This window comes from Dama dama, chromosome 29 (assembly GCF_033118175.1).
Source record: "Dama dama isolate Ldn47 chromosome 29, ASM3311817v1, whole genome shotgun sequence".
Classification (NCBI taxonomy): domain Eukaryota; kingdom Metazoa; phylum Chordata; class Mammalia; order Artiodactyla; family Cervidae; genus Dama; species Dama dama.
In genome coordinates this window covers 68,184,092-68,206,952 of record NC_083709.1, presented here as the reverse complement: position 1 = coordinate 68,206,952, position 22,861 = coordinate 68,184,092, and the positions used below count along the sequence as shown (strand labels likewise).

The 22,861-nt window shown below is 43.3% G+C and overlaps 2 protein-coding genes across 5 annotated transcripts; one reads left to right on the top strand and one right to left on the bottom strand.

The window, feature by feature from the left end:
• Positions 1-999: 999 nt before the first annotated feature.
• Positions 1,000-5,868, top strand: EXOSC3 (exosome component 3). The gene is made up of 4 exons (XM_061132676.1): positions 1,000-1,355; positions 2,236-2,385; positions 4,167-4,318; positions 5,401-5,868. The coding sequence occupies exons 1-4, from the start codon at positions 1,032-1,034 to the stop codon at positions 5,600-5,602; spliced, it is 828 nt and encodes a 275-aa protein (XP_060988659.1). The 5' UTR covers positions 1,000-1,031; the 3' UTR covers positions 5,603-5,868.
• Positions 5,869-7,498: 1,630 nt separating this feature from the next.
• Positions 7,499-20,229, bottom strand: TRMT10B (tRNA methyltransferase 10B). 4 transcript variants are annotated; one of them, XM_061132667.1, is made up of 9 exons: positions 20,165-20,229; positions 17,893-18,095; positions 17,322-17,430; positions 16,570-16,694; positions 14,341-14,493; positions 13,131-13,209; positions 12,439-12,506; positions 8,697-8,820; positions 7,499-7,832 (listed from the first exon to the last, which is right to left on the bottom strand). In XM_061132667.1, exons 2-9 carry the CDS (start codon positions 18,076-18,078, stop codon positions 7,726-7,728), a joined length of 951 nt encoding a protein of 316 aa, XP_060988650.1. In that variant the 5' UTR covers positions 18,079-18,095; positions 20,165-20,229; the 3' UTR covers positions 7,499-7,725. The 4 variants fall into 4 exon arrangements, with proteins under 4 accessions (XP_060988650.1, XP_060988652.1, XP_060988651.1 ...); XM_061132669.1 differs by having other exon boundaries at positions 7,499-7,803; XM_061132668.1 differs by having other exon boundaries at positions 17,893-18,090; positions 20,165-20,210.
• Positions 20,230-22,861: the final 2,632 nt, after the last annotated feature.

Below are 22,861 nucleotides of genomic sequence, written 5' to 3'. Positions count from 1 at the left end.
GGATGTTAGAGATGGCCTAAAATCCTAAAAATCTAAAGACTCAGGTTGGAAGCAGATACCTCAAAGAGATGAGCAGTAGAAATAGAGGACAGCTAAAAGCCATCGGTCAGGGCCACGCCCTCCCAAGTCCCCAGGAGTTTCGACTCCTACTGGATAATCTGACCAACGCTAATTGGAGGTACCGGTTGACAGAGGAAACTGTGATTTCAAGTGAGAGCCTTGAAAGGCAGAAGGGCAGACCTGATGTGCTATTGATTTGCAATTCAGCTGCTCTTCACCTGGGCAACTAAAGCGTGCTCCAAGGAAAACAGCAGCAAAAATTTAACTGCAGTTACTGATTTTCCCAGACCGTGGAGGGGAAGCTCAGTTATACGGAAATATGCATGTGATATGTAAATATTTTCGGGGGGGAGGGAAACGCACTCCAAAATGTCAACATTCATTTTCATTCATTCATTCACCAGGTATTTATTTCGTGCCAGGACCTGCGCTAGAAAAAAAAGTGAGAACTAGCTGACAGCCTAGCAGAAAGACAAACAGGGAGCAAGACTAATGCTCTTCATCTTCTTTCTATTCTTCTCTGGTCTTCCACAACGTGAATAGATAAAAGTTTCCTATGCAAAAGAAAATATCGAATACTCTTCCTGGTAAAAGATTAGCGGTCCCTCTGAGGGCAGAGTCAGAAGAGAGAACCAACCCCCGAAGGCCTGCTCAGTTCCCAAGGTTTCCACGAAACGAAAGGTGGCGGCGTCTCATATCTCACTATGCATCTCAGACACCGGGAGAGGAGGCTCCGCGACTGACTCAAGCTACGCGTTTCTCCTGCGGACCTGCGAAAAGACTGTTGGATGGGCGACCAGCTACAGACACAATCCTAGCCACCTTGAGGGAACCCGCCGACACCCCGCGAGCAGACTTTGAAAACAGGTTCAAGTCCCACAAGCCTGTGCTGCCGGAAACGGAAAGCCTTGGGCGAGCTGGCGATTGGGCGCGGAGCCGGAAGCCGGAAACTGTGTGTAGTGACGGCCGTGATGGCCGAAGCAGCGGGTGTTCCCGCGGAGTCCCTGGCTGGCTGCAGGGCGCGGGCAGCGCGGACGGTGCTAGATCAAGTGGTGCTGCCGGGCGAGGAGCTGCTGCTGCCAGAGCAGGAGGACGGAGAAGGCCCAGGAGGTGCAGGGGAGCGACCGCTGCGCCTAAACGCCGCAGCGCGCTCCCGGGGACGCGTGGTGTGCGGCCCAGGCTTGCGGCGCTGCGGCGACCGACTGCTGGTCACCAAGTGCGGCCGGCTCCGTCACAAGGAACCCGGCAGTGGCAGCGGCGGTGGCGTTTACTGGGTGGACTCGCAGCAGAAGCGGGTGAGCTGGGATTCTGGAGGGGTTGTCAGGCCGGGGGAAGGCTGAGGATACTCTTCGGAAGCATGGAAGGGGCCCTGGAGCCTTCCTCTGATAAGGCTAGCCAAACGCCACCGGAGGCTTGTACTTACTTCTACAACTCCTTTAGAGGGACCGTGAACAGCTGGAACGTGGCCCTAGACGGGCTACCAGGATAAAAAAAGAGCCTGGAAATATAAGGGCACATAAGGGAATAGAGACTGAGAGCCGTGGTCATTGTCTTCAAAACCCCATAGGTCAGGGAGCAGCAGACTTGCCTTTCGGAGTTCCAAAGAATCAAGTTCAATGAATGGATGTCGCAGGGAGTTCAGGTTCTCTTAGAATAAATAAGACATTTCACATAGGAAGAAACTAACAACAGAATGGCCTTGCTTGATTGTGAGGACCCCTGTATCACTGGACTCTTGCAAACAAAAGCTAGGGAGTTTCTGATAATAATAAAGAAGAGATAAGATGCTGCTGCTGCTGCTGCTAAGTCGCTTCTGTCGTGTCCGACTCTATGCGACCCCATAGATGGCAGCCCACCAGGCTCCCCCATCCCTGGGATTCTCCAGGCAAGAGGACTGGAGTGGGGTGCCATTGCCTTCTCCAGAGATAAGATGATACAGACTTAAGTGAACACTGTTAGAAGCTGGAAATCTGAGAGTTTTATCATGTGATTGGTTTTCTTTTAGGGAGTGTGACATATGATCAGGTTTGTTGTAAGGTTTGTGTTGATTTGTAAACATAGATTTTAAAATATTTTCTAAATATTTAAATGACAAACGTAACAACTGAGGACTTGCTGAAGATGTCTTAAAAATGATTGTCATTTATGGTTGTTCTCTCATTCTTTCTTTTGTAGTATGTCCCAGTGAAAGGAGACCATGTGATTGGCATAGTGACAGCTAAGTCTGGAGACATATTCAAAGTTGATGTTGGAGGGAGTGAGCCAGCTTCTCTGTCTTACTTGGCATTTGAAGGTGCAACTAAAAGAAACAGACCTAATGTGCAGGTAACAATAGGACCTTTGGTTTCAGAAGTAACAAATATCCATTTCCCAAACAGTCATACATCCAGAAGGCTACCGGAACTGTCCCGTTTTCCTAGCGCTATTGGATATCTTGGAGCATCTTTCTAATCACTCCAGGCTTCAAGAGTTCTTTCAGATGCTCCACCTCTGAGACCAGAGCCACATATTTAGTTTACATTTGCTATGTTGGGGGATGTTTTTATCTCTTTTGAGTTGAAAGATTATATCTGTTATTTGTTACATCCATATACACTGGACAAAGAAGTAAGCCAGAGGCTTAGGGAGGAAGGAAGGAACAGTGGTGGAAGTTGCCATATCACTCATCCATCTTTCCTGGATGTGGGTCCTGGGACTTGTATCTCACAGCTTCAGTTACATCACTGTTTCCCAACAATCCCATTTTGGAGCTGACAGAGGAGTAGTCTTGCTACTTCAAGTTTCAACTTGGGTTTTTCAGGTAGGAGGGCCACACACGTCCTGTCCATCCAAGCCAGAAATTTGGAGGTTTCTTTGCCTTTTCTCACTCATCCCTCGTGTCAAGTCTCTCTGATTTGCCACGTGTCCACCCCTTTATTTCCACTTTGCAAGTTCAGGCCTTGGCTGTCTCTTGACTGGACTTAAGTCAGTGACCTCCTTAGTAGCATCCTGCCTGTACACTTCTGCCCCTTTATCCAGGCTTTTAAGAGCTGACAGCCTCTCATACCCTTTTCTTCAAAAGAAAAAGTTCTTCAAAGCCTACATATTACTATTTCCAGAGGTCTTCCCTCATCCATAATTGTAGCTCCATGTGGCCCTGCCTGAATTACACCGAACTATTTAAGAGCACCACTGAATTCATAACTTCCCGCTCCTGTACCTTGGCTTATGCTGTTCCCTCTGTCTGGATTGCTTTATCCTCTTCTCAACCTGTGGAACACATTCTGGTCTTTCAAGACCCAGGCTGAGCACCACTACCCCTCTGTAAAAACATCCCTGATTTTCAGTCACTTTTCTTACTTACTGGATTCAGCTGTGAATGAAGTTTGTTTACATATATATCCCCACTGCCCTCTGAAACTAAATGCTTCTAAAAGGCAGAGAATGTTGTTTTCTCTAGTTCCTTGAGTCACCAACAGCTGTTGGTACTTAATGAACAAGTTTACTCTCCATCTCCATAGTTTTCGTCATTTTGAAGTTCAGCTGTTGAGGTTTTTAAAGTAATTCTTGTATGGAGAACAGTCAGTGGATTACCAGTGTTCTGTTTTGCTTTGAGTAATTTGCATGCCAGGGATTTCTTCTGTAATTCCCTAAAGCGGGGCTGTGCGGTAAAACTCCGCGGTGACGCTAGTGATTTACACATGCCCTGAGTATTGTGGAAGCCACTGAGTCACACGTGGCTGTTAAGCATTTGCAATGTGGCTGATGCAACTGAAAAACTGAATTTTAAGTACATCGTTTTAATTAATTTAAATGTAAGTTTAAATAACTACACGTGAGTAGTGGCTGCTGTAGTTTACAGTGTAACCCCAGTGGGTATTCTCTGGCTTTGATGAGGCTCCCAATCTGGGGATTTTCTGGTGCAGGAAGGTCACGTGAGGGTACATGCTTTAATTCTGCCTTCTTTTTAAGACCCAACTCCAGCAGGACTGTGAGAATCCTGGAGTGTAGTCTATTTAGCCACAGAATTGTAGATGAGTGGTATTGATGCCTATTGAAAAGAGCCAATAGCAGCACCTATAGCATGGTTTGCTGAGAGGAATGACGTTTTTTAATTGTCATTGCAGGTTGGAGATCTCATCTATGGCCAGTTTGTGGTTGCCAATAAAGATATGGAACCAGAGATGGTCTGTATTGACAGCTGTGGACGAGCCAATGGGATGGGTGTGATTGGACAGGACGGGCTGCTTTTTAAAGTGACTCTGGGCTTAATCAGAAAGTAAGTCTGATGCTTTCCAGCTTGCCTATTGTCTTTTATATCATACCTTCTTAGAAAGCTGACTAATCTTTGGCTATAACAATGGCTGTATCTCCTCAAAGTTAAAAATCAGTATCCATTTTAGCACAGTTGTTAACTCTTGCATTTAGCCCCATCCTCTTAATGTGAATACATAAAATTCAGACATATTTGTCATTATAGTTTCTGTGTTGATTGAAATCTGGACTGACTTCTCTGCTGGTAGGTCAGTTGTTCCTTATATATATTCAGACCAAATGTGAAAACTGGCCTTCCCCATTCTAAGTCACTTGAATACAGATCCAATTTATTATTGTACAAAATCATATTTCTCTTATAATGGGAGCCAAATTAAGCTAGAGTGATGTGACCCTCAGACTTATGCAGACATTCACAAAAGGCTCCTGCTTTACTGTCCTTTTAATAGTTCCCAAAGGCAGATTCTCTTTGTTAGGTTTAGATCTTTACCTACCCAAAGCTATGCCCTGTTAAAGGGCTTTACTCCTAAAGCTACTGAGGTTCACAGCTATCTTGTATATCTCTCTCTGCTACTTATTTTGCAGATTTGCAGAATTAGTTCAAGACATTTAAAGAAGCATGTTATTAACCAAGCAGCATTTTGTGGTTTGAAAGAGTCAAGACTCTTCTCCAAGTATTGAATTTAATACCAAAGAATGATTTACATGGTCAGGAAAACAGGTTAAAGTGTTCTTTTAGCACCAGAAACAATAAAAAAAAGCTACAGTTCTAAAGTCTACAATTAAGGTGCTCTGACAATGTAAAGGAAGAACTTTATCTATTTTTATATATATAAAGTTGGTGGCCTAGGGAGTTTGGTTTCTTTGCAGAGGATAGCCCACCATTGTGACCTCTGGTATACTTGTAGGTTATAAAGCTTCTTGGAAGAAAAAGGGGAGCAAATGTTTTCATGTGCCTTGTTGCGATGATGTTGGTAGAACTCTGAGTGACTGTGGAGAACTGCCCAGAAAAGGAGTCCCCTAAAGTAAAGTCAGGGCACACACTGCCACTTTATAAAGTTTTGTTTTGTTTCCCTTCCTCACCAGGCTGTTAGCTCCAGACTGCGAAATCCTACAAGAAGTGGGAAAACTCTACCCTCTGGAGATAGTATTTGGAATGAATGGAAGAATATGGGTTAAGGCAAAAACCATTCAGCAGACTCTGATTTTGGCAAACATTTTAGAAGCTTGTGAACACATGACAACAGATCAAAGAAAACAAATCTTCTCCAGATTGGCAGAGAGCTGAAGACCTATGTAGGCTTTTTTTATGGGTCAGCAGAACCAAGAGAGAGGGTTTCCTGGGAAAGATGTTTCTCAGGTGAATTCCCCAGTAAATCTTCGGGAGACTAGATGTGAATGTACATATTGTCTATTACAGTCCTAAATAAAATATTTTTATAAAAAAGTTACTGGTTGCCACCCAGATTCTTAAGGGTGAGAAAAATCATGAAGCCATGATGTAGGTTTTTGTTTTTGACAATAAAGTTTACTAAAGTTACTATTACGGTTTAATTGATGTTAACTCCCTTACTTTGCTAGAGTGTAGCTTCTGTAAGTGGAAGTGAGCATTAAGATAAAATTATTTTCTGATAGTAAAATATGTTCACCAAAGAAAATGCAGAATACATAAAAAAATATAAAGCAAACAAAAACCACCTGTAATCCCACTAGTTAGTGAGTATGTAGCAGCTAACAATTATTGGTTCCAAGTGTTTTGCATGGATTGATTCACTTAGTAACTCCAAAGACATTTAACTTTCTAGCTGAAGAAACTGAGGCATGGATTAACTTGGCCTACATTCTCAACTACCATATGTGAATGTATGTTTTTCAAATTGGAACTACAGGATTATACTTTATATATCACTTTATTATATACCTTGTCCACTTCAAACATTTAATATATTTTGTGATTGCTATTAAAAATTCAACAATTGTATAATATTTCATTTTCATGTTATAGGATATTTAGATAGGTGTAGTTTTTTGTTGTTCTACAGATAACACTATGATGAAGGTCTCTGATTCCAAGTCTAGCCAGATCTTACTTTGTTAAAATCATTTCTGGGAAGCCAAACAAAAAACTACCTGTTGATTTTGAAAAAAACAGCAGAGGTTTGTGATGGAGTTGGAGAGGAAATTTGTATTTTAGGCAAAGCCTTTAGAGGTGAAAATGAAGCCTGACAGATGATCCAGGTCAGTGGTTCTTAAGAGACCTCCCTGAGAATATATCCATATATGGTAAGAGTTATAGACCCCTGAAGCCTATCCATTGGCCTTCTGGATGACAAAGATTATAGAACACATTCAGTAGGTTGATAAAGACCAAGGAGCATTATGTATTCCTAAAGATGTTTCCTGAAGACTGGGCCATTTGTAAGTAGTAAAAAGACACTGATAAAATGCATCAAGTGATCACAGCTCTTGAGGAACTTAAACTGTGAAGAGGGGACAGAGCAAAAAAAGTAACCTTTTGGTTCTTCTGAGATATAGAATACATTTTCTGAACTTGCTAGCAGCTAAATTATCAAGTTTACTAACCCAAACTGGCTAGAGTAACTGAAGCAACTCTACCTGACTAGGACATGAAAAAAAGGGATCACTGAGATTTAGGTAACCCAACATACTTGTGTCAGATACAATATATTTTCTGTCTCTTCAAGTTAGACTTAAGCAATACTTAAGTGTGCTTTTCAATTTGACCTGTTAATCACAAGTATATATGAAGAATCTAGCTGGTAGAAAGCTCAAAAGGACACACAGATACTGCCACAAATTGTTACAAGGCTACCATTAGGAAGAGAGAAATACTCACTGCCCTGCCCATACTCCAAATAGGGGAGACAAAGTAGGAGCCACAGATGGAACAAATGCTATCGGGGGGCTTAAAGCAGGGCTGTTAGGACAGGCTGACCCTGCAGAGTCTGTACAGCATATCACTGAGCTGGGGAAGATCAGCATGTTTGAGATGGCTGGACAAAGTCATGCAGCTTTATGATGCCTGTGCAGTGAAAACTTAACTCTTGATAGAACAATACTTATTTAAGCTACTCTTATGAGTAGGTACTTCACAAATAGATGTACAGAAGATGAATTAAAAAAAAAAAAAATAAAAAGATGAATAAACACATCCAAAGCCATGTAGTCTTAGGGCTAATTCATTGTTATGTAAACTTTCTAGTTAGTCAACATGTATCTGGGCACTTCCTGTGAGACAGGCACTATGGGAGATCAAAAGAGCATAAAATGTGGTCCTTCATCCCAGTGAAGAGCCAAGATGTCAAGTACCACGACCGTTCTCTGCTCTGCTCTTTGGTCAAGACAACTCCAGCGACTTCACCTCCTGCAACTGCCTCCTTAGGCTCTCCATCATTCCACTGAGTTCTGAAGAACATAGCCTTTTCTGGAAGAAACTCCTTTCTTCAATGCTTCAGGCCAGTTTTGAGTCTCAAAGTAAGTAGACAGGATATCAAACACTGTTAGAAGGGTAAACGGAAAACAAATGGATCACACAGAGAAAAGAGAATTAGTATATGACTAACAAGGAAAAATGGAGAAAGCAATGGCACCCTACTCCAGTACTCTTGCCTGGAAAATCCCATGGACAGAGGAGCCTGGTAGGCTGCAGTCCATGGGGTCGCTAAGAGTCGGACACGACCGAATGACTTCACTTTCATGCACTGGAGAAGGAAATGGCAACCCACTCCAGTGTTCTCGCCTGGAGAATCCCAGGGACGGGGGAGCCTGGTGGGCTGCTGTCTACGGGGTCGCACAGAGTCGGACATGACTGAAGTGACTTAGCAGTAGCAACAAGGAAAAGAGTGTTCTGGAATATTTCAATCAACAAGTCTACTTCACCACATATGGTACCAGGTCCTGGGGAGACGGGCAAAGGCAAAGGCCCTGCTTGCCTACAAGGATCTCAGCCTACACTGAGAGATACAGGCCTGTGAATGGACAATGCTGCAGCAGAGAGGAACACAGTACAACGGGAACACAACAGAGGGGCCTGACAGGCCCGGAAGGGGAAGGGAGCCACCAAGATGCCCATGAATGGAATCATGAAGGACAAACAGGAATTCACTGTTCAGTGACAGGCTGAAGGCATGGCATCCCAGGACAAAGGAACAACTTCCACCATCTTTAACACAGTTGGGAATAAGGAAGAAAATGCAAAACGCCTCTGAGAGGCCAGGATGCATGTCACAAAGTGCATACAATAAAGTCCAAGCACATCAGTCACAGGGGAGGCTGCTTCAAGGGCCATTTGTACTTAAACACAATGCACAGAAGCAGCAGCATGACTAACATATGTTAAGCGTGGGCCATGTGAGGAGTACCTTGATTGATGGTCAGTATCTCTGAATGGTAGTTTTTCCCATTCTGGCATTTGACCATATATTCCTGGATTGGTAAGCGGGCAGTCTTAACAGAGTGTTCTTGGGCCTTCTGAAGTGTCACCTTCTGTAAGTCACAAACATTTTTCTTATAAAAATAATACATGAAGTTATTCTCAATGTCATATGCAGTAGAGCAAACTGTCAGAATCCTCATTTACCATTTACATCTGTAATCAAAATTAGATGATAAGTGTATTTAAAAAATAGGAAGAAACTGCAGATAATGAAGAGTATTTATTTCTGGCAAGTAAGAAATGGCTTATGCAGCAATAACTCACTTATTTGGAAGCCTCTTAATCTGCTAGCTTCTACTTGCTGCTACTTATCAATACAACCAAGAAGGAAGGAAGGAAAAGGAGGCCCATCTGCAGCTACACCCTGCACCCACAAACCCCAGCAGTCCAGTCAGCCAGAGAACACGGCTGCCCGAGCTCGGTGCGCTCCAGTTCCGGCTATCGGGCTCTCAGCCATCGCCAGCTGGTCGCGGCAAATCAGAGCTGAGGAGACGGGATTCGAGTTAAGTGCACCTAGTAACCAGACAGCATTAAGGCACGAGGACATACAGCCCAATGAAAAGGCAAGGCCATGAAAACTACAAAGAGGAGACAGAGCTCAAAAAATCCAACAGTCCAAGGTCATTTACCTTCAGAGTACTGAGGCCATTTAGCAGCAGAGTACAGTCATTAATGTCCCTTAAGGGATGTCCCTGAGTCACGGACTGAAGCTTAAATTATACTCACTACCTTTTAAGAAGATCTAGGAAAGTCATCTATGCATTTGGAATCTCAGGATTAAAGTTTTATATTACTGAGAAAATCAGCATACTCAGGTTTGAAAGGGACCTCGACAGTCAACTATTCCACTTCAACCACCCATTCAATGTTTGTCTGTCCTCTATGACCTCATTGCCTGGTGGCCTCTGGCTTTAAATGGACAACCCTTGGGACAGGGAGTTCATGCGTCCTGGGGTAACCCATTCCAATTCTGACAGTAGCAGTTAATAGGGAATCTTGATATCAAGGCACATTTTCTATTTCCTCTGAGACTTGTGGTCATTTGTTCTAGTTCTTTTCCTCCAGAGCCATACCAGGCAAGTGAAATGGCCCTTCCACAGGATGACCATGCAGCTACTTAAAGGCAGGGATCATGCCCTATGGATCCTCTCATCTCCAGGCTGACAGTCTCAATTCTGTCAACTTTTCCTTGACCATGATTTAGTTTTGAGTCCCTTCATTATTCAGGTCAACCTCTTCTGAACTTGTTCTAGCTTGTCAATGTCTTTTCATTTACCATCCCATATTGACTGACCACTGTGAATGTGGTCTAAAGAACTGGAACAGCATAGAGCAGGCCTAGCACCTTCCTTCTTCTGACACTGGACTACTAGCGTCTCAGACTCACATGAAACATGATTCCAAGAAAGACCTTCCAAAAATGTTTTAAGTGATGCAATTCAGATTGAATAAAGGTACAGCTACTCAAAGGACTTCTTTGAAAGTTAACAACCTCTTGCATATATAAGCTATGGTTGTTAAAGTCTACTCCATTATTTTATAATCACTTTGAACTAGAGTACATAGTAGGAGACTTGGATGCTGCCCTGAAGGAGTTTACAGTTTAGTTTCTGTTCTCTGCACATTTAAAGATAAAATGATTCCCCTTGAATAAATGTTGTTCTTAGCATATTTCTGTGAAGGAAATGCAACCCACTCCAGTATTCCTGCCTAGAGAATCCTGTGGACGGAGGAGCCTGGTGGGCTGCTGTCCATAGGGTCGCAGAGTTGGACACGACTGAAGTGACTTAGCATGCACGCATGCATTGGAGAAGGAAATGGCAACCCACTCCAGTATTCTTGCCTGGAGAATCCCAGGGACAGAAGAGCCTGGTGGGCTGCCGTCTATGGGGTCACACAGAGTCAGACACAACTGAAGTGACTTAGCAGCAGCAGTAGTGAAGAAGCCAAACTCTTAAGTAGCAACCAAAAAGTTCTATACCTTTGACAAATCTTTGTGCCAGCTATTTTTCAGGTTAAATGTTGGTGGAAAATAAAGAGGACCATGTGTTACATTTGTGCATCTATGTATTACACACTGCTCACTGGCCCTCTAGAACTGTCTGCTTCAAAAAGGGGCTGTCACTCTGCTGTGGGAGACTGCATTTGGCTGTTATGTCTTTTTAATCTAAAATAGCCCCCGTGGCCATATCAGTTTTCATTACACTGACTTCTTTCAAAGTCTGGTCCAGCTGTCTTACAGAATGGCTCACATCCTAGGTCTGTTGATGATTAAATTCAGTTTAAACAGTTTCTAAGAATACATCACAGGTGAGATTCCAACATAAGGAGGTACATGTCACCACTGGTGATTCTGTTTGATCATTTGTTCGGATGGTGAACTCCAGATCACTTCATTGTAAGGGTACACTTTTGCCTTTCTAATCTGTGGGCTGGTACTTTGAGACCACACGAATAGTTAGTTCCCTCACCACCTTTCTTTCAGTCAATCCCCTGAATCAGTGATTACACTGGGAGTGACAAAATGATGATTTTTCAATTCTGTTATTCGTTTCTCATTTATTAGCTGACTTCTTTACAGCCCTTCCCTACCCCTACCTCCTGCCCATATTTTAAGACTATCACTATGGAGTCATGGAACACTTGACTTTTTTAGAATAAATGCAATACAGTTAAATATCCTTTGTGTTAAATATGTGTATGTATCTCACATACATATGAAAAAATACACTCTCATATATGAAAAAATATATTCATTTAATATGCCCCAAAACCCATAAACACATACTTGTGTGGTCACAGAATATATCAAGAGATACACAAGAAAACCTTGGCTGCCTCACACGCAGACACTGGGAGACAGAGATGAGAGATAGACTTATTTTTCACTGTGCTCCTGTTTATACATTTTAACCATTATATCATCATTTACATCTACAGAATATCCTAATTATTAAGCATAAAAAATTATCTCAACAAATACCTGTATAATAGAAGTGCATTTCAAAACTCCAATTATTCTCATAAAATTCAAATTCAACAAAAGAAACCTGGACAATTCTACTGCGGTTGAGATTATGGGTAAGACATCTGTCAACAGGGAAGATGACCTAAGAAGGAACAAACTACTCTTTCAACAAAGAACAAATAGCTGTAAGAATGCTGACATCCTCCCTGGTAGGAACTTCCCTGGCAGTCCAGTGGTTCAGACTCCTGGCTCCCAGTGCAGGGGGCCTGGGTGTGAGCCCTGGTCAGGGAACCAGATCTCACATGTCACAACTAAAGATCTCATGCGCCATAATTAAGATCCAGTACAGCCAACCATTTTAAAAAAAAAAGCTCCTTGGTCAAGATCAGAGTAATCCCTGCAGAACTGAAGACAAGAGGAGAAGAAAGGAATTCAGTAATGGCTATTTATGTAATTACCAAACATCCCCCACTCTAGTCCCTGACTGGATTCTGTCAGGTATCAGGATTGTTGACATTGGTGATGAGAAGAGAGGGAACTTGGCAAAAAGTAGGAGGGCCAACTGAGGCAGAGGAGGCTCTTTCCTCCAACTCCTTCTGGATTCTTATGTCTTTTGGGTGAGATTACGACAGGGCAGGTGCCTCTAAAAGAAAGCTTCACTTTTCAAAATGCAGTTATCAGGCCTAAAATGTACACTTACCTTCTGAATGCTTTCATCCACAAGTCCACCAAGGATGTAAACTGTGTCTAGATCAACATTTGCAAGAGCTATTGAAAAAATAAAGGCCATTAAGATCAATCTGTTTTATAATTTCTAAATCCAAAGACTGTAAAAGGAAAGAATTATTAATGCTAAAAAGTAGAAATTTAATGAAATAGGAAATGAAAAGATAGTAGATTTGCTAATTCCCTGGAAAGTTCAATTAAATAGATTAAACCACTGGCATATCTAATCAGATAGGCAGAGTCAAATCACCATTAGGATTCAGAAAGGAGGCAACATTTCAGAGAAACATAAAATAATTAGAAGACAACTACTGAGATCAACTTAATAAAACTGACAATTATGTGAAATAGAGAATTTTTGGGGAAAAAATATTTATCTAACATTGATCCAAAAAGAGTCCATGCAAGGAGGTGACCAGGAAAACTCAGGAGGATTACCAAGTAGCTCACAAGGCCCAGCTGAGGATGGAGACCCTAAATCTGTGCTGCTATGCACACGTGGCAGGACAAATACAATGCATCCAGAGAGGTCTCTATTCGTAAGAGGTGTGCAGTAAATGTTCATTCCTTTTTTACCCTGGATACACCACGGCTGGCTTTAACAAATTCTGACACCAGGAATAACGAAATAAAGGGCTAGAAGCAATGAATGCATAAAGAACATACCATGTTCTGAGTCAGGAGTCAGGTACACAAGGGTTTCCAGAGGAAATAAACTAAAGCAGTCTTCTTCTGTTATGTCTAGCTGAAAAATGTAAACAATCCAATGTAGTGTTACTAGGTTAAGACACGCCCACACTGCAGCACCCAGTTCCTTACGGGGCATGCAGTGGTTTCTATCAGGCCTGGCTCCAGGTGCATCAAGGGATCCATGTCTGACAGCCTGTTCTCAGAGAGGGCTCAGGTGGGGCGCAGAAGGGGAAGGGTGCAGACACTCAACCTCACAAATTGAGACAGAGCGGTAACGAGGCCCTGCCGGACACACGGGCAGGCCTGGGACCGCAGAGAGTGACAGCACCAGGTACAGCCTTGCCGCGAAGGGGATGCTGGAGTTGGGTTTCTGAAAAGCGGGGAGACCGACACACACAGAAGGAAAAGGTATTCAAACCGGAGGGAATGACCTAAGAAAAGCATGAAGACAGGGCAGCAAGAGGACTGCACTCACGGGCCCTCGAGTGGGTCTGCTCGGCTCATATGCAGGGATCACAGAACATGTACAGAGAAAGAAGGCTGGGAGTGGCTGCGTTACAGGAGGGACATGAGGCTGACAGCACCACGGGCAGCAACGCAGATGGCACTTTTCACACTTGGGGCCTCTGAGGACCTCCCTGGGAAAGGTCACACCAAGTCTCAGCTACACGATGCGAACACAAGGGCACCTTCAGGGTCACTTCTAAGGCACTCATCTGGATTCCTGCCTGCATATCAATCTCTACATTTAAGAGATCCTAAGGGAAGTACTGAAAGTAACACTTAATACTCCCTAAAACTCACCTTAAATCCATATTACTTCCATAAGGATTCTCTCTTCCCCCAAAAACTCATGTTTCCAAATTCTGCATTTTAAGAACACGGAGTCATGGCATTTCCCTAAAACATTCCTGGAACGCATAGTCTAGTGTAAAATACATTAGACACAAAATACAGCCCTAGATACTGGTAATACTGTTTTCCAAAGCAGTGGGAAGGATGAAAATTTTTAAATGTAAGAACTGATGAGAGGTTCTAAATTTTTTAAGACTGTAATAGAGAAAATATATAAATTATATAAAAAAATTTTTACATCAAAATATAAAAAAGTTAAAAAAACCTACTATTATCCCTTCCAACCTACTTTTCAAATGACAATTCAAATAATATGCAAAATAAGGCTTACCAGATAACTGGAAAATCCATCATTCATCCTCAAACACTCTTCATACAGAGGGCTGTCTGTGGTGAAGCCAGTGAGGCAGATCCAAAATGGCCTGTCAGCTTTTTTATTGGAGCCGTACAACCTTCGGATCTGTCCAGCCAGTCTACTTAACTCCTTCAAAGAAGCCAGGATACCTTAAGGTAGTGACATGCCCACTGTTTCTAAATTCATTATCCACAAATGGTTACTGAGTAAGTTCACTGAATAAGACTCTGGGAAAGCTCATGAAATACAATGGCCCCTTTGACTCCACAAGTGAGTACATGTATATATGCACTTGTGTTACATCCCATGGCATCACACCTTATAGATGAAAGTTAAGGTAATGATACCAGCCCAGAAATAATCAGTTAATGAAAAAACTAAGACCTCTCCCTCCTTCTGGACTGGCTAAAACATACATGTATACACACACACACATATATATATATTTCTTTTAGCTTTTTACAAAACGACTGAAGCATAGCTGACATCCAATGTTGCATTAAGTCTCAGGTGTACGGCTAAGTGAACCATCTGTGCATAAACCCACTCGTTTTCAGACTCTCTGCCCACACAGGCCATCACCAGGCACTGAGCGGAGCTCCCCGTGCTATGCAGTAGGTCCTTATCACGTGTCTGTTTTATACACAGTAGTGTGGATATGTCAGTTCCTATCTCCCAATTTATCCTTGCCCCTCCCTTCACCCCATGGTAACCATAAGTTTCTTTTCTACATTTGTAACTCTGTTTCTCTGTTAGCTTTTATCAAAAAGCTCACCATGTGATGTTTACTATTTATTAAAAAGAGGTTAGATTACTGTAAAGGCATTTTTATACTCCATCAGGTAAACTCAGCACATTCTCCCTAACTCCAGGAAATGTCATAGGTTTGGAATTTTTAACTTTCCATCCCGATTCAGAGACATAATCCTTATAGAAAGGTCATTTCACAATCTGGCCTGACTTGGTTCAGTACAGGAAAAAAATAAACACACACAAAAAATACCTCAGGCTTTGATTTAATCTGATATCTCAATGAATACAAACAGTAGAAAATTCTTGGTTGACCTTTTCAGTGGGCTACAGTTAGAGGTTTCCTGGAAGAATCTCAGATCCTAATTTCTCTAAAAAACATGCAGATACTAGCACGTACAACAGGGACGATGGGAAACAAAGACGTGTTTTTTGGTATAAGGCCTCAAATCAAGGTCTGATATTGTGTGCCCCCTTGTTACCTGGTGAAAATGAGAGGGCTCTGAAGGGCCTAGCTGCAAGTTCCTCTCCAAATTCTGCTCCCACTGATAACGTGCACAAGCCAAACAACTCTTTTTTATCAAAGGGATTCCTCTGATAAATGGTTCCTGCTTATCCCTGAATGCATGCGTGTGCGCTAAGTCGCTTCTGTCATTTCTGACTAGTTGCAACCCCATGGACTATGTCCCAGGCTCCTCTGTCCATGGGATTCTCCAGGCAAGAATACTGTAGTGGGTCGCCATGCCCTCCTCCAGGGCATTTTAATGCGTTTCAATGCTCCTGCCAGCCCAATGCTCCTGCATTATTCCAACAAACCAATCAATCTTCCTGCAGAAACCTATAAAGTCTGACCTTTATGGCCCCTGGCTGTTTATTCTGTTCCCAAACGCAATCCCATGTGGCCCGAATGGTGTGCAGTGTCAAGCTCCTTTCCGGATGAGTGCATATGACCGATAAACTGTTATCAATCTTATCTGTCTGGTGTGGAGTGTTGTGTGTTCAGCCACCCCCAGAATCCTACGGTGAAAAGCCACCCTTCACCAACAGGGCTTTACAAAACACCTACAGTGTAGAAAGACCTCCCACCAGGTCATCTCCCCACACCATGCAACCAGGCAAACATTCCTCTCCCTAGCAGAAAGCCAAAGATTTCTCTGGAGAATTACACCTGAGAGGCTCCTTCTAGACTTGGGACACCATGAACACAGCGGCAAATGTGCTGGGTTTAAAACAAAATATAAGGTCAAAAATTCTAAACTGAACCAAAGGATGTCTATTCCCTTCCTATTTACAATAGCCCTCTTGGAACTTAGCAGCCATGTTAGAAACCTAAGCACATTTGCTGGATTACTAGAGAATCCTAGAGGCTGGAGCTGGTCACGCTCTGTGTAAAAGCTGCTCCCGCCCGAACCTCTCTCACGTGAGCAGACACTCAGAGTTCAGTGGATGCCTTACCTTCTTAGACATGTGGTTGGTCATACTCAAATCGATACAGAGTCTTGGGCCTGAGTGCTTGGCTTCCAAAAGTCTTTCCTTGATTAGGGATCTCAGGAAACGTTTGCTGTGCTGGGGGCAGATGCCTAGGGTAGAAATATCAGAGAGGAATCAAAGTGGAAAAGCAGAAAAATATTATTCAGTAAGCACTAGACCTCCCCAGCCTGGTGAATAGTTTTTGCATAGGAAGAGAAACTGGAAGCTCACACAAGGTATTCATTCATTAGGCAGTATGGGTGTAGCGCAACAGTGAAGCCAGTGCTCTGAACACACTGCTGGATCTAAGTCAGAGTTCAGTTTGGTCATGTATTACCTATATCATCTTGGGCATGTTATTTAACTGCTTTGAGCCTCAGTCTCTTTGCCGAGAAAATGAGGATAATAAAAGTTCTTACCCCTTATGGTAAACCAGGTAAAATTTTTAGCAATGAACCTAGCACACAGCCGTGAATAAACATTAGCTGTTGTTAGTATCATTCCTTCTACTTCTGAGCTTATAAACACATATATGCACTAGGCTGCTTATACCTGAAAGGTAGTCTCAAATTTTGCTTTCTTCGATACTGATTCCCGACAAAACAGAACAATAGGTCATATCTCCCAGAAGTTTTTACTTAAAAACAATATCCCCACTCTTCCAGGAACAAGCAGATACCAGTTTGCTAAGATATAAATATACTAATCGTTACACCAACAATCTAATTTACTATTACCTGAATTTTCTACACGGTTGGCTTTTCTTCTTTCTTTTTCTTGTTTTCTTTTACTCTTCTTTGCCGCAACTATCTTTTCCCAGTGTCTCTGCTTTCTTTGGACATTTTTCTTATGTTATCCAGAAAACAAAATTGTTTGAGAACTTCATAAGCATGAGAAAGGAAAATGAATATTAGAAATAGTTACTTATTTATTTTTCAAATTTAGATATAGGGTTAGGAGAGAAAAGGGGTGTTAGTCTTAAAAACAAAAATGGACTAGATTGTGTTTAGAGAAAGCAGAACCCCAGAAAAGAGAAGTGGCATGCCCAAGGTCACAGTAAATTTATTAGAAACAGGGTTGAGATTTCCTGACCTTTCTGAGGTGTACAAAGATTCCTCTTGAACTTAATTTACTTTTTCTATGATTCAAATGAAATTAAACCTTAAACCAGGTAACAGGAAACTCATCCCTTGGAATACATCTAACTCATTCCCAATCTTCTCGTTACCAGGATCTATCCCTGAAATAGGGGCCTCTGGGACATTCCATCATCTCAAAGACCGTGACCAGGCAACTGGCTCCACTCACCGAGCACCAAGCCGCACTGCCTGTGGGCAGGGCCTCTTGCTCCCAATGCTCACATCCCACGTCAATCTGTAAAAGCTGGAAGCTCTCAGAGACGCCATCTTCACCTGGGCTGTCGAGGGCAATTTCGTGCTCCTGCGGCACCCGTGACTCTGTTTTCTGAGCACTCCCTTCCGATTTCCAGTCCATGCGCTTAGTCCTCTGTCCTTGTCACCCAGATTAGAAAAAGGAACTGTTATACTTGCAGAAGTATTTCCCCATATCCAAATGACAAGCAGTGTTACTGAAGGAGTAGAAATGTGTGAAATACTAACACAGAGAAAAGCATGTGTGTCTTCTAGAGAAATATGTAAGCACGGAAACCTTTAAGTAGGAAGGAAGCCAAATTCACTCTTTAGAAGACAGGCACGGCCCCTGACACCTCCAAGCAATGATTATTCCCTGCTGCAGTGACATCAGTTCATTTACTGTGTTCTTTGGAATGTATGTATGAGTGGAGGGTGAGACAGAGATGGTAAAACCTACCTATCCCACTACGTTTCCATTTATTTTCAAAACCATCCTTTTAGCAAATATTTACTAAGCACCTACTCTATGCAAAGTCCTGTGCTAAAAACATCCTGGAAGGTTTAGAGCTGGCCAAAAATTATGGTAAAGAGCAGTCCAAATCCAACCAACCAAGGATTCTAAGGTGCTGGTGACGTATCAGAATTCATTTTTCAAATCTACATATTCCCTCCTCTGACTTACATATTACTGCAGCAGAAAGCCATAGTCATAGAGGAAATGGTTAATATCCATCAGAAGAGCTGAGGTAGAAAAATATGAAGAATCACTGTTACAGCACACTTAACTAGTGTAATAATTTCAAAGTGGTGTTCCAAATCCCTGAGGAAGATAGGTAAAAGAAGTGCTCTAGTCTACAGCCAAGTTGTAGCTAAGAATGGTATAACCATTGCTCATGGCTACTCCTCTGAGTCCAGTGTGCTATCAACATAGCAGGAAATGTGTATCTTTGAAAAAGTAAATCTCTGTAATGATCCATTGAAACTAAAATGGAGTAAGAGTTCAGGCAAACAAAAATGGAATTGGGTGCCATTGAAGATCTGGTCTCAGACAAGTCTTTGCACCATTGAGAACTTGAACTTTCTTTGAACTGTACCAGACCCCCAAGGACATGATCAGTCATATTCAGAGTAACACCAGTCAGCTACAATCTTACCGTCTCAAGATCTCCCTACATAACTACGCAACCAATTCAGACCTTAACCAATCCTTACTAATAAGCACCCTTATTTCTTGCGAGCTCCAATTACAATTCATGATAAGTAACTCATGTAACTAACTGTAACCTTACAGCTTTTACCTCTATAAAGTTCTTCCACTTTGTTGTCTGGTGGAACACACTTCAAGTGCTTCCTGAGTTTATGTCTCCATGTTACACTCCTCAATTTGGCTAGAATAAAACTCTCTTTTATTCCTATTATAGATTGCTAATTGATTCTTTCCCTGAACACTTACAATAGCCTATACTGATTGTTAATGATCATCTATTGTTGTCTGCGCTATCTGGTCTACTTGCTGTTGCTGTTTCTTAAACACACCAAGGATATAGCACCTTAGGGTCTTTGCACTTGCTGTTCTTTCTACCTCAATCCTCTTCCCCTGGATAATTATATGATTACTACCTTCCTCACTACATTCCAATTTTCCCTATCCAACATGGCACACACCTTACTTATTTTTTGGTCTGAAAGTCCCCACTCCTATTAAGTGTTATGTTTGTGTTGTTCACTATATCCTCTATGCCTGGAAACAGGCTTCGTACGTAACAGACGCTCAATAAAGACTTGCTGAATAAATCAATCCTCCACTCCACCCCCATCTCTGAGTTGACGGAGGCCTCAGAACTCTTCTAACCCATGTTCCACCTGATGAATATATCCCTGGGCGCTAAGTGATGGACCAGCCTCTGAACTCTTCTCTTAGCTTCTCATGCTAGGTTTTAGCTACCAAAGCCGGCTCTCCTCCCCCGGCACCTTCAGCACTAGAACACCCTGACCCCAAGCTCGAGAGTACCCCGAAATAGGCCCCGTATGGCTCATAGGCTGCGAAAGCGACGGGAAGCAGGAAGGAACAGCATCAACAGTTTGGGGCCACACAACTGCGGGCCGAGCGCCTGCTTCCCAGGCTTCTGCCACACGGTCAAACAAAGCGGCAGTCCGAAGCCGGACCCTCAGCCCCGACCCCTCACGCCAACAAACGCCCTGCGTACCTGAACCAGTCTCCTCCCGCGGCAGAAGCGGCACTCACCAAGTCCCGCCTCCGACCCCACTTCCGGTTCCGGCCCCTCTCCGAGTAGCATTCTGGGAGTTGTCGTTTTCAGCCTGGCTGGACGGTGTGCGGCGAAGGCTTGGGCTTAGGCTGCCAAGCGTACGGTGGTACTAGGGAGCTGCGTCCCGCTAGAAGGTTCCTGCGCCTCGCTGAGCCTCGATTTCCTTGCCTGTTCGCTGGGGATACAATCCCAACCCCTTGCCGACCGCACAGAGCTGCTGCAGATGACCAGGCGCTTTGATGGCTGTTATGGTCTGAACACGGCGAAACTGGACTGAAACCAGATGTGAACCACCCCTCATCTGGCATCCTGGGGGGCTTGCCTTCCCCTGGGCTCCCTTGGCTTCCCCATAACCAGCAGAGCCCTCGGGATGACACGGTTCCTCTCACCACAATCTGGTCATCCAGGATAACAGATATCTTGGCTTGGGCAGATCACAAATGAATCTAGCCTCTGGCCACTCTCCCTCCATCTTATCTCACAAATCCACGGGGATACTAAAGTGACTTGCCCACGCCTTGGCCTGATAAAAACTGCCAGCCACTCTTTATTCCTGCAGTCTTAGATGTCTCATCCTTTTGAGAGACCCTTCCCTGAATGAGCCTGAAATACCTCCCGTCCAAGAAACCACACAGCCTTGTTGGATCTGTCCTTGGCCCTCCCCTTTTCTTTTCCACGGCTTCTCCAGCACCTCCCACTCCCAGTCCCTGCCTTAACCCATCCTTTATCTGCCAGTGGAACAACTTGTAAAATACTGAAACCAAACATGATTTCCTCCCCCAGAAGGCTTTTTTCTGAAACCCAGCTCTAAAGTCTCTTCTTTGCTCAGAAGTTGGCCTTGGCTTTGTACTCAGCAGGACTTGAAAATTAGCTAAAATGGTCTTCAGTGGCTCCCGTCACACCTACCAACCCATGCACCTTGCACTCGGCTGTACTGAGTACCTCTCCTGTGAGCTCATGACCACGTCCCCACAGAAAGGAGCGCCTAGCTGGTGTCGCTGCCCACCCCGCTCTGCCCCATCATTTGCCAGACGGTTGTGTGTGTCCCTTACTTCCTCTCAGTGGTTCCCCTTTGTACTTGAAGGTAAACTCTAACCTTCCTAAGGCCTTGCACAGTCTGGTTCCTGGGTGCACCTCCAACTTCATCTCTCACTCTTCTCCCAGCTTGCTGTGTTGCAGTCACACCATCTTCTTGAAATGATTAAAACACACCAAATGTTTCAATGATTTGAACAGTACTTGGCAAGTACTGTTCCCTTTTGTCTCACTTTTTAAATGCCTAGCTCCTTCTTACCCTTTAAGTTTCAGCTTACATCTTCCCTCCTCAGAGAGACCTTTACTGATCCCCGCTAGGGAAGATAGGCTCATCTCAGCCCCATCTTGACACTCTTCATTTTCTTTATTTCACCTTCACCTATCAGAAATATTTTTTCTGTCTTCCCTGATAATACATCTATCATGTAAATAATTATATTCCCAGTGGCACTGCACAGTAAATATTCATCAACAGGATAAACAAATGAGTGATTTTTCACCTTTCCTGAGAATAACTTACCTTCCTATCTACTAAACCCAGGACCTGACACACAGTAGCTACTCAACAAATACTTCTTGACATACTTGTTCTAATTAATATTGCCTCCTACAGGAAGCCTTCCCTGATCACCAGGATTCAAGACCTGATTGCATTGAAGTCCTGAGCTCCTTCCCTAAGCTTGTGAACACATAGATTGTGTTCACGTAAATTAGTCATGTAGCTCTTCATAGATGTCTGCTTGTTAAAGTATTCAAGTCCTGTTTAACATCATAACAATTTTTATTATTTTGGTGTCCTGTTGTTCCTACCTTTCATGGTCATGAAATCACTTAAAATCTGTTCTCAAGAGCCTTAGTTAAATTTTATTCAAAGTATTCTGTGAAAAGAAACATGCCTCTAAGAAAATAAATCTCCTGGCACAAGTACTGATTAACTAGTTACTAGTTAATGAGTCGGAGAAGGCAATGGCACCCACTCCAGTACTCTTGCCTGGAAAATCCCATGGACGGAGGAGCCTAGTAGGCTGCAGTCCATGGGGTCGTGAAGAGTCAGACACGACTGAGCGACTTCACTTTCACTTTTCACTTTCATGCATTGGAGAAGGAAATGGCAACAACTCTCCTGGCGAGTGTTCTCGCCTGGAGAATCCCAGGGACGGGGGAGCCTGGAGGGCTGCCGTCTATGGGGTCGCACAGAGTCGGACACGACTGAGGCGACTTAGCAGCAGCAGCAGCAGTTAATGAGTAACTGGTAACAGGTGATGGGAAGATTCCCTTCTCTCCCCAAATACTGCTTTCCTTCTGATTGGCAAGAGCTTGGGTATGTCACTTAACATCCCTACCTTTGCTCTGCCTTTTCTGGGTGAAGGAGAGGAATTAGGGAGCCTCAGAGGAGAGGATGCACTGAGCTCACAACTAACCAGGAGCCCCAGAGGGGTTTGAATGAACTCTGACAGCCCCAAGTCGGTGTCTGAATTATCTTAGGCCTGGACAGAGAAGTCGGGGGGAAAGGCATCCCAGGGGTATCTAGAAATCAGTTTTCCGGGAAACAAAATGCAAGAAGGGATTTCAGATGGGGAGAAGCATCCATAAACTCTGGGG